Here is an 11,745-nt window from a genome sequence, read left to right on the forward strand (position 1 = left end):
AATAACTAATTAAAAAAATTGCCCAAAGTTTGAGGTTCTTCTTATACAGCTTTTCTAAAAATTGTTTATCTAACATTAGCTACTCGACTGTGCCCCACCATAAACTTGAGGGGGCTCATAAAACTCCCTTGAATTTGGACTTACTCCAAACATTGGACATTAGTCCCCCGTCTTCATCAATTCCACATCACAACTTTAATTCTCAAGGGTGTCATGAATTGGTCCATCTATTACTTTTTCAATAATAAAGCCACGACTAGGTTAACTCTTAAGCCAACACTCTCAATTATCAGAATACCTTCAAAATATTAGGAAAGCTTACAAACTCGGAACGATCCCTGTTTTTTTTTTTTGGGGGGCGGGGCGTTGAATTGTTAAAGGCTTATTTTTTAAAGAATATGATATTTGTTGGTTTTGTGTTTTTAGTTAGCAGATTTTGGATATGAACCCATTAACAAAAGAGTTGGTTAATCTTGATCGAGGTATATAAGTGGAAGCTCCTCTAAGAATGTTAGATTTAAAGAAACATTCTCTTCGGACCTAACATTAGTTAACTTAAGAGACTAATTTGCTAGACCCTTATACATTTTTGAGGGATGTGTGTGCAATTTTAATGAGTTTTGAGACTAATAATACTTGAGGGACTAATATCTAAATAACCTTTTTTTTACTTAGGGTCTGTTTGTTTGTCTAAAAAAATGGGAAATCAAAGAAATGGAAAACTATTTCTAAGAAGAATTGTTTTGGGAGTGTTTGGTTTGCTAAAAAAAGAAAGAAATCAAAGAAATAGAGATGAGATGAGATGAGTTGTCACCTTATTATAGGATGATGTGAATGATTTTTTAAGAAAACTTGTTTCTTATTATAGGATGATGTGAATGATTTTTTAAGAAAACTTGTTTTGATGTTGTTTGGTTGGCGAAAAAAATAAGGAAATGAATTTTGTTTTGATGTTGTTTGGTTGGCGAAAAAAATAAGGAAATGAATTATAAGAAACATATTTCTTGTAATATGTTGTTTTTTTTGTTTGGTTCATACTTAAAAATAAGAAAATAGACGAGATGAGATGAGTTGTTATTATATTATTGGATGATGTGACCCACACTTAAAGAAATTATTTCCCTAGTTTTTTGGGAGGAAATGGGTGGAAATGAAATGTTAATAAGATGAGATGAGTTGTCATCATCTTATTGGATGATGTGAGTGAATTGAAATGATGAGATGAGATGAGTTGAGTGATGTTGTGGATGAAAATAATATTTTATTAGTTGTGGTGGATGAGTTGTTGGATGAAAATAGTATTTTATTAGATGTGGTGGATGAGTTGTTGGATAAAAATAATATTTTATTAGATGTTGTGGGTGAGTTTTATGGATAGAAATAGATGACATTATACTTTTTGAGTTTTCTTTGTTTTCGTTTCTATTTCTTGGTTTTTTAGGAAATAACCAAACAGGCCCTTATCCGATTTACTAGATTAGAGCATCTCCAACAGTTTTCCCAAAAATTTCTTCAAAATGGGGAAGCAAAAGTCATATTCTCCAAATTATTTTTGCTCCAACTCCAACACAAAATGGGGAAGCAAAAGTCATATTCTCCAAATTATTTTTGCTCCAACTCCAACAGCTTCCCCATTTTGAAGAATCTCATATTCTCCAAATTATTTTTGCTCCAACTCCAACAGCTTCCCCATTTTGAAGAATCATGTATTTATTATAATAATAAAAATATTCAACATCCCTATTTTTGGATGCTCTTATGCATTGGAATTGTCCTCATGGCATTCATGACCAAGGTTTCCCCAAATATTTGAAGAATGCCCCAGATTTGGGGCAGACTCCCCTTTTTTCCTTTTCCATTCCTATTTTGGGAAATAAGATGAGGAATCTGTTGGACCAAAAAGAAGTCCAAAATTTTCTAAAAGTGAGAATACCAATAAAATGGGGAAGCTGTTGGAGATGCTCTTAGGGGGTGTTTGGTTCAATTTCTAGAAATTATAGAAAATGTTTTCCACCTAAAATATGATTTCCTTGTATTTCTTAAAAAAATTATAGGAAAAGTTTTGAGAAATTAAAAAGTACCAATTTTTTTGTTTTTTTGTACTTTGCTTGTTTGGTTCAAAACAAGAAAATAGCTCATAACTTTATAAAAAATAACAAGATTTGGTAGGTTTTTAATTAAATATGGTATGTGTCAGATTTCTGGTGATTTCCTCTCATTTTGAGAGGAAATTGCTTTTTGTAAAATTTGGTAGGTTTTGATATTTTATAGAAAATATTTCTGTAAATTTTTTATTGAACCAAACATAATTTACAGAAATCTTTAAAAAACTTTTAATTACAAATTTACCATTGACAGATGTTTTGAAAAAAATTTTCTCAAAAAGTGTGCAACGAAACATCCCTTAGTATGAGCTGGCATCACGGGAAATCCGACCTGCGCTCCTAATAATACACCAATGCGGAAACTCTCTCAACCGTCCATCTTTAACCTCCCAAAATCCAACGGCCATTATCTCACCCCCTTTCCCTTAAAATCCTCTAGAGAAAGCGCAAACACGATAATTCGAGGGAGACCTAGTCCTACCAAGGTAACGATTCTAACGCCCCAAAAATCCCCGACTTTTCTATTAATTCCCCTTAAATCTCTAATTAATTCCTCATAATTTCTCAAAATCTAGGATTTTGCTTCTGCTCGCGTTGAAGATTGTATCGGCAGCGGAGCGATTCACGTCGAGGACCTCACCCGCAGATTCAAAGCGGATCAACCAAAAAAAGTTCTGCTTTTTGTTGAGAGGAGAGAGAAAAGGAGAGATTTTGTGAGATTGTTTGATCGATTTTGTTGTATCAAGTAGCAATAATCATCGTAACTGTGGATTATTTTTCTTCTTTTTTCCCCCTGTTGATTGGGAAAAAGATTTTGTTGGGAGTTTTGAATTTGTTTATTTTGCTGATTATCTGTGTAATTGACGATTTTTAATAGATCCCTTGTGTCTTTTTCCGAGGGTTATTGTTTTTTGTTTAAGAATTATTGATATATCCAGGCTAAAAAACAACTATAGATAAAAAAGAGATAAAATTTTGAAAGAAAAAAAAAAGATTTGATGGCAAGCCCTGGATTTGTTAAGAGAACTAATGGGCGCCTTGGCGTTACTGAACCAATCTCGCTTGGTGGGCCGACTGAATTCGATGTGATCAAGACCCAGGAACTCGAAAAGGTCAAATGTTTATATTAAAGTTCCGATTTTTATGCATTGTCTGTTTTTGAGTATGCCGAGTAAATTAGTTTCTTGTTATCATCAGTATCTTGCTGACGCTGGGTTATATGAAAGCCAAGAAGAAGCTGTTTCAAGAGAGGAAGTCCTTGGGAGATTAGACCAGGTTAACTCTATTGAAATTAGTATGTTTAATTATATTATTGATGCTTGATATATATTTTTTGTTAATTAGCGTTATTGCAAACTGTTGCAGATTGTAAAAAATTGGGTAAAGAACATAAGCAGACAGAAGGGTTTCAACGAACAATTTGTGCAGGAAGCTAATGCGAAGATATTTACTTTTGGATCTTATCGCCTAGGGGTACAGAAATTGCTCCATTCTTTTGTAAATCTTGTCAAAGAAAAAAGGCATATGAGTATTTGGTCATTGGTTTGGTTTGTGAATCGTTATGCTTGATAGAGAAATTATGTTTTGTTCTTTGCATTCTCTATACTTCATTGAATTATGAAAGTTAAGCATAGTGTGTAGATTTTGTTATGGAAGTGACCTTATAGCTAAGAGCCTAGAATCACAAGTGTGGAAATACGGCAGAAATGATTTTGAGTGGTGATGCCCTATCTTTTTTTTTTTATCTTGGTATGTTTTCAGTGAAGGATGAATACAGAAGTCATTGTAAATTGAGGTATCTAAGCCAATCTTTCCCTTGATAAGAAAATGGATGGAAGAAACATGTATATTAGATTTTGAGTATAAGTTCTCAGAGATATGTCAGCTAAATAGCTACTCTATGAAAAAGAGAGGGTTCTTAGTAATATATGGTTCTCAGAGCCCTTCAATCGTTTTCTTTAGCAATTACTGGTCATCATAAATCCTACAATAGTGTATTCTATTCGGTGGTTTGAGATTTTCGATGGTAATAGATGGATTACGTAGACACTTTCTTATGTGAAGTCAGAAATAGAGGTTTGCTTTAAAGCAGTGTCTATTCTGAATTTTTGTTTCATACTTGTATGAAGATTGAGCATAAAGAAGTAAAGGTATTTGAAGTTTATACCAATAGTAAAAATGATGGGGGGAAGTCAGTCGCTAAATGTTCCCTGTTTTTCATTTGTTGTCAACAAGGAGGAACATATGACATTAGATTTATTAGAAAATTTTGAAATATTATTTGTAACAATTGGCGTTTCATTGTTTCATGCTTCAACTAGATAAATCAGGAGCGTATATGGCATATAATTTGATTGTTTGTATCCTAGGGTTAGTTAATAAAAACTTGCTTGCTATGATAGATTTTACTCTCACAAAGAATAAATATGGTAAAGAGGCATACAATTTTTTACTTCCGGATATGTGGGTCGTGAATTACTTTGTGCAAATGATGTAAAGTGGAATCACATTATTCTTATATCCTAAAATATGAGTATCTTTAGTGACTAATGGTGATATTTCCAAACCCTCGAGTATTAGAGTGATTTAATCAATGTAAGTTGTTTATATGTGTTGGAGATTTGTCGTTTGCTGCTTGCTATGTACTAGCAGTAAGAATAAGTAGGGGGAATGCATAAACACTGCCAACCTTTAGATACACAACCTAAATTCATACATAGGAATATAAAACTAAGACAATGGAAATGAGAATGCATTTCTGAATTTGTTGGGCATTTTATGCATTTTAAATATTCACTAGGGATATTTTGACTTGATATAGTGCATTTTCCTTGTTAATTAGTTTTCACATTTGTTAATCCTTTTTGAATCCAATGGATAGTCTGTGAATCTTTAAAAAATTTACTGGATTATTCAGGGATAATTTACTCTGCAAAGCAGGATATAAGGCTTATCTTTCATTTGGAATGAATATTGTGTCTTAGTTCTTTCCTATGATCATGTTATTTTACTTTTTCTAATGACCATTATGTCTAAACCTTTTCTATCGTCATCTTGTAATTTATTGTTTTACATTTAGAAACATGAGTGTTATTTGCTTAGTTGCAGAATCCTGATATTTTTTGTTGCTCTCTATTAAATATAGGTACATGGCCCTGGTGCTGATATAGATACATTATGTGTTGGTCCGAGACATGCAACTAGAGAGGTAAGGATGACTAATACGAAAACTCAAAATGTATTTTTTTCTTGCTCATTAGTTATCAATAATAGCTTATATGATTTTGTTCAACATGAGTGCAGGATGACTTCTTTGTAGAACTTCAGAACATGCTGGCTGAGATGCCAGAAGTGAGTGAACTCCATCCCGTGCCTGATGCACATGTTCCTGTGATGAAATTCAAATTTAGTGGGGTTTCTATCGATCTTCTATACGCAAAGCTCGCACTCTGGGTGATACCTGAAGTAAGTTTTTGTTCTAATTCCGGATCTATTGGTGCTGTCACATCCTCGTTTTTTAATCATTTTTTGAAACTTGAGTCTCTTTTTACTGCAAATGTTGTACATGGTACCATTATGGTTAAGCTTGATTTATACTGTTATACAGTTGAGAATTACTTTCTTCTGCAGTAATGTAAAGTAAACGGTCCTTAGTGATGAATTATTTAGTTAAATTATCATATATCGTGTTCAGCTTTTATGAAGTGGAAGATTTTCTATAGCTGCAGAATAAAGCATTTACACAGTGTTGGATGATCTAAGTGGTCCTGTAATTGTATTTTGATTTGATAATCACATTATTTAGTGAATTTTATAGCTGAGATCCTTGTAGAATTGATGTTGAAATTTAATTTTAGTATCATATTAGCGTGTCGTAGCACACATTATTCTCTACAGTACTCTGCTGAATAGATCATGTTATCTGAGTTTTATAGCACTATGACTGAATGCTACCTCTAGGCGTAAAAATCTATTTACGGCACTTCTCTATTATAGCATAACTGCCTTTATTCTTATGATTGCTTTTTTCTTTCATTCTTGTTGATGCTTCTTCATGTTACCGTTTGTGTTCTAATTTATTGTTTTATTTTAGGACCTGTGTATCTAATTTCTTGTTTACTTCAGGACTTGGATATCTCACAGGACTCCATATTACAGAATGCTGATGAACAAACTGTCCGTAGTTTGAACGGGTGCAGAGTCACCGATCAAATATTGCGTCTGGTGCCCAATATTCAGACTTTTCGTACAACCTTGAGATGCATGAGGCTTTGGGCAAAGAAACGTGGTGTTTACTCAAATGTATGCATAAATTCCTTAATGCTGCATCTTCTTGAATAACTAAATTATTCAATATAGGGTTATTTAGATATTAGTCCCTAAATCTTCAATAATTTTATATTAGTCCCTCAAATCTTTAAAGTTGCTCATACTCCCTCAAATCATAAGGGGTCTTGCGTCCCTTGATGACCAAAATACATCTCATGTAATATTTTTTTAAACATAAGAGCCGAGCGCCGCTTTTTTTTTTCTGGCCGCCGCTGGGGGGGGGGGGCGAAACTGAGGGGTATTTTGGTGATTGAGGGACCAAATTGCAAGACCTCTTAGGATTTGAGGGAGTTACGAGCAATTTTAAAGATTTGAGGGAGTAATATTGAATTAGCGAAGATTAAAAGGACAATATCTAAGTAACCTATCTATATAATGTGTCAATCTTTAATGAATTCTAACTTTTGTTTTGTCCTTATCAGGTTTTAGGTTTCCTAGGTGGAATTAATTGGGCTTTGCTTGTAGCGAGGATATGTCAGTTGTATCCTAATGCTTTGCCAAGCACATTGGTATCTCGGTTTTTTAGGGTTTATACACAATGGCGCTGGCCAAATCCAGTGATGCTATGTGATATTGAAGAGGGAAGTCTTGGTCTTCCTGTTTGGGACCCGAGAAGAAATTTTAGAGACCGGACACATCTGATGCCTATTATCACGCCGGCTTATCCTTCTATGAATTCCAGCTACAATGTCTCGGCAAGTACACTGCGTATTATGACTGATGAGTTCCAGCGGGGAAATGATATTTGTAAGGTATGATGCATGTGCTAGTAATATATGCGCTTTAAGATATTGAATATTTCTTTTGAGCCTATAAGCATTATCATGATTCCTTTCAAGATATTGTTTATTGTTAATGCTATTACTTGTTGACATTGGTGCTTATTACATAATATTCAATATATTCATTATTTATATCTAATAGAATATCTGTTAATGAGGCTAAATGTTGTGTTTTGAATTTTTGATAGATTTATTTGGAATAATCTATATGTAGCATTAAAATATTGAGCACATTACGCTCCATCTGCATTTCCCTTAAGAATTTGTATGTGACGTGTGATAAGAGTCTGATGGAAAAATTAAAAGTCAGTGTACCCTGTTATACTTCTTGGCATCCAAAATGTAGGTGATGGCGCTGGGTTAATCTAGAGTTTAAGATTTCACAAATAGAACTTGAATCATTTTGTATCATTGTTAATTCATCAAGTTTTGGCAAGTACTATACCCTGCACGAACAACTAATAATGTGTGTGCCCTTTTTCAGAGAGAAGACACTATATTTTATTGGGAAAATTTAATCACCATAAAGGGGAAAAAATAATTCCTTGTGGATAACTGAAACTCGCAACCTCCTCAAAGAGGATAAATGTTATACCTGAGTTAAGCTCAACTTGTGTATGCTTGCCTTTTGGTATTTATTTTGCTGTTTGATTTTTTATTTTTTATTTTTTGGATGGTATATCTTGTTTCTGACAAGCTCTTGTTTTTGAAAGCTCTGCCTTGATGCCTTTATTTTCGTGCAGTTAATGGAGACAAATAAAGCTGATTGGAATACTCTATTTGAGCCCTATCCCTTCTTTGAGGCCTACAAGAATTATTTGGAGATAGATATTGCTGCAGAAGATGAAGATGATTTCAGAAATTGGAAAGGCTGGGTCGAATCACGTCTTCGCTTTCTCACATTGAATGTATAGCTCTATTCTCTCTATCTTTTTCTGGATTAATGACATTCCGGTACACTGAGGTATGGTGTAATTACACGGGGCACCCTAGAGTCAGCATATCTACAGGGAGCCTTGGGTTTATTGATTGTTAATTACATGGGCGATCCTAGTGTCTACTTATTTTTTTCTTCTCAGCTTACCTGGATAGTGACAAGCAGTAATCTCAGTTACCTATGTAGATACACAGACTCCTGGGCACTGTCTAATTACACTATACTTTAGGATACCTCAATGCAACTAATCCTTTTTTCCCCTAATATGGAAAGAGAATTGATTGCGTTGTTTTGATTAACTTCGGTTTATTCTAATCCAGATTGAAAGGCAAACATTTGGGAAGCTTCAATGTCATCCTCATCCACGTGATTTTTCAGAAAAATCCAAACCATTGCACTGTTGTTACTTCATGGGTCTTCAGAGAAAGCAAGGGGTACCATCAAAAGAAGGCGAGCAATTTGATATAAGGGCAACAGTCGAAGATTTTAAGAGCAATGTCGGCAGTTACATACTATGGAAACCTGGGATGGAAATCCATGTTTCTCATATAAAACAAAGAAATGTCCCGCTTTTTGTTTTTCCTGGTGGTATGAGGCCCTCTCGTCCTCCTAGAGTCTCAAAACCTAAGGCCTCAAGTTTGACTCATTCTCCTTCACATATGGAAACTTTTAGTGAGAATGGTGACAAGTCTGTTGATATGGCCGATGTTTCTAGCATAAGGAATCAATTCGATTCAGTTGTATCTGTTGATGTAGAAGAAGAATCGAAAAAGAGGAAACATGTGGAAGATGCTGCATCTAGAAGCCTAGCTGATGTAAAGAGACCAGCTTTTGCAAAATCACCAGAAACTATGAACACTATAGTTCATGGTACTAATGCTGAGGAATCTGCAGTAGTTTTGTGCGCTAAAGAAGCTGAAGCACTTGATATTAAGAATTTAAATGGTTCTTCATCTCCCACTGTGGTGGCTTTGCCTGAAGAGCTTGATGAGCTTGGGGATTGTGGAATTCAAGGGAAGCCTGAAGAAGTTGGAGTTGCTGCAAATGGCTGTTCTGCTGATAAGTCTGATGCAAAGGATGTCATAATGCAAACGGGAAGTTTTGGTTCAAGCAATCCTAGGAATGGAGGCATTGAAGAGCTCGAGGTCTCTGCTTCTAGTCCTCTTATTATTATAGCTGGTTGAGAAATTCTATTTTTCGTATTAGTTATTATCACTGGTTGAGAAGTTGAAAACTCATTTCGTCAACATACAAATGATTATGAACTGAATAGCAAAGTAGGATCGATGCCAGTCCAAAAAATTTGGGATAAAGCTTTTGTTGTTGTAGCTCTTGCTAACACACAACTAATTGTCTCATGGTCTCCCTTTTTTCTGTACTCTAAGTGAATTGAATAGAAGAAAATATTCATGTAGCTAATCCAAAAAATTGATGCGTATAAACCCTTCGTGTTGCTGTTATTGGTAACGTACAAATAACTATCTCATGGTTCATGATTTCCCTTCTTTTATGTACTTTATTACATATCTGATTTCTATTGTTTTAACATCGAAAAAGATGGTATAAATGAGAATAGGAATTCTATTTCAGGTATTATGAGATTGTTATAGGATTTAACATTGCCAGCTCATGTGCAAATTCATATTGTCAATGTACATTTAAGCGTTGCTTCTAGTCTTCCAATTTTATTACCTTATATGATATTATTTCCTTGACAATTTAGTTTATTTATTCACTGACTGTTTAAACTTTTCTTTTTCTTTTGGTAAAGCCTTTAGAGTTATCTGCACCGGTTTACAGTGGGCTTCCTGCTCCAACATCTAATGCTCCAAAGAAGCCACTCATCAGGTATTAAACTCGATATTTTTTTTAATATGTCATCCTCCCTCAGTTTTCTATTATTAATAACCCATTCAATGTTTTTGTCTTTTGATTGATTTTTTGTAGGTTAAGATTAACTTCTATAGCAGCAAAAGGAACTGGAGGAAGTTCTTAAAGATGTACTTAGGCTAAACCTATCCATTTTCTTTCAATCAGAGCATAAAGATGCTGGAAAAGGATCTTGTAATCGGCAAAGCTGTGTTAATGCCAGCTTTGTAACTTTATGCATCCATGCGGAGGATAATGGACCTGCATCTGTAAAAAAAAAATCCAGAATATATTATAATTAAATAAATATAAATATGTTTCAATTAATGTTCATTATTGAAGTTCTTTGTGGTATTCTGTTTCTGTGATGGTTTGTGGATGGATTCATCTCTCTGAGCAATGTAAAATGGTAACTGCATCTTCGTTGAACTTTCATCAGTTCTTTTTTAGTGGGCATCTGTAGATCTCAAAGATTATTGAAATACATGAGACTACAAGTATTTATTTAAGATTAGATTATTTTCCTACTATTTCTTTATATGACCAAATATGTAGAAGTACTCGGATGTTATTATCGCTTTCATTTATTTGAAGTTGTGAGTTTGAATATCCTTGTCTGAAGTAGACACAAATTTTTGAGTAAGGTGTAGGAGCTCATATTGATGCAGCCTGATTTCACAAAAAATCCAGCGATTTAATGGACCGAGTTTAGTCAAGGTATTGGGTTAAAAAATTACCACCCTTAGTTTAACGACCTTATAACTCTTTTAATGAATACAAAAAGGTTTTATCAGGATAAAATAAATTCGGACAAATTTTCAAAAGAGACCCATTTGTGAACTTAATCCCAAAAAACGACCTTATTCAAACAAATTTACAAAAACCGACCTGGTTTTTGTTTGAATTTACAAAAACCGACCTGGTTTCAGCCTCAGCACTAAAACCAGGTCGGTTTTTGAATTTTTTTTTCCGAAACTTCACGGGAGTTGAACTCCCATGAAGTTTAGTAGATCTACTAAACTTCACGGGAGTTCAACTCCCGTGAAGTTTCATAGTTTAAAAAAAAATTTTGAACTATGAAACTTCACGGGAGTTGAACTCCCGTGAAGTTTAGCAGATCTATTAAACTTCACGGGAGTTCAACTCCCGTGAAGTTTCGGAATTTTTTTTTCAAAAACCGAACCGGTTTCAGCTAAAACCAGGTCGGTTTTTGTAAATTTGTTTGAATAAGATCGTTTTTGGGAATAAAAATCTAAATGAGTCTCTTTTGAAAATTTGTCCAAATAAATTCATGTCATTTGATATTCCTGTAACAATATAGGATTTTCATAAAATAATGACATTCAAGTGTAACCATGATACAATTATCTACACTTAGATCTAGATCTGTACTAAGACCAAGTAATGTCCGTACTATATAATTTATACTGCATGACCTAAGCTCTATATTTTAAAGCTTGTTACTTGTTTCGTTGGAGCACAAACGCAGAAGGAATAATTGCCACTAGGTCGACAGTCTAAGTACATGTTCAAACTGCATATACGTCAAACTATCCACTTGCTAAGTTGTATATAATTTGGTCAACTTGGGCAAACACCATTTCCTAGAACTCGCGTCTATCTTAAAGTTATATTTTTCTTACTTTCTTCTTTTTGGTGGGGCACTCTCCATCAACTATTCATTTAAATTGTATCCGTGCTCGTAGAAGCAACAGTGACTTAA

At 34.1% G+C, this 11,745-nt stretch overlaps 1 protein-coding gene across 1 annotated transcript; it reads left to right on the top strand.

Moving 5' to 3' along the window:
* Positions 2,510-10,346, top strand: LOC109829036 (nuclear poly(A) polymerase 1). Its single transcript, XM_020396085.1, has 12 exons — positions 2,510-2,590; positions 2,681-3,217; positions 3,303-3,380; positions 3,471-3,578; positions 5,251-5,313; positions 5,409-5,570; positions 6,231-6,407; positions 6,857-7,186; positions 7,960-8,124; positions 8,474-9,298; positions 9,925-10,001; positions 10,101-10,346. The coding sequence occupies exons 2-12, from the start codon at positions 3,104-3,106 to the stop codon at positions 10,147-10,149; spliced, it is 2,148 nt and encodes a 715-aa protein (XP_020251674.1). The 5' UTR covers positions 2,510-2,590; positions 2,681-3,103; the 3' UTR covers positions 10,150-10,346.

The sequence above is a fragment of the Asparagus officinalis genome, chromosome 1 (assembly GCF_001876935.1).
Source record: "Asparagus officinalis chromosome 1, Aspof.V1, whole genome shotgun sequence".
NCBI classification, from domain to species: domain Eukaryota; kingdom Viridiplantae; phylum Streptophyta; class Magnoliopsida; order Asparagales; family Asparagaceae; genus Asparagus; species Asparagus officinalis.

Excerpts from the sequence above, each read along its gene's own strand:
- LOC109829036 (XM_020396085.1), top strand. The coding sequence starts at position 3,104 with ATGGCAAGCCCTGGATTTGTTAAGAGAACTAATGGGCGCCTTGGCGTT. Across the intron at positions 5,571-6,230 it reads CACTCTGGGTGATACCTGAA|GACTTGGATATCTCACAGGA; the intron begins GTAAGTTTTTGT and ends TGTTTACTTCAG. Across the intron at positions 8,125-8,473 it reads TTCGCTTTCTCACATTGAAT|ATTGAAAGGCAAACATTTGG; the intron begins GTATAGCTCTAT and ends ATTCTAATCCAG.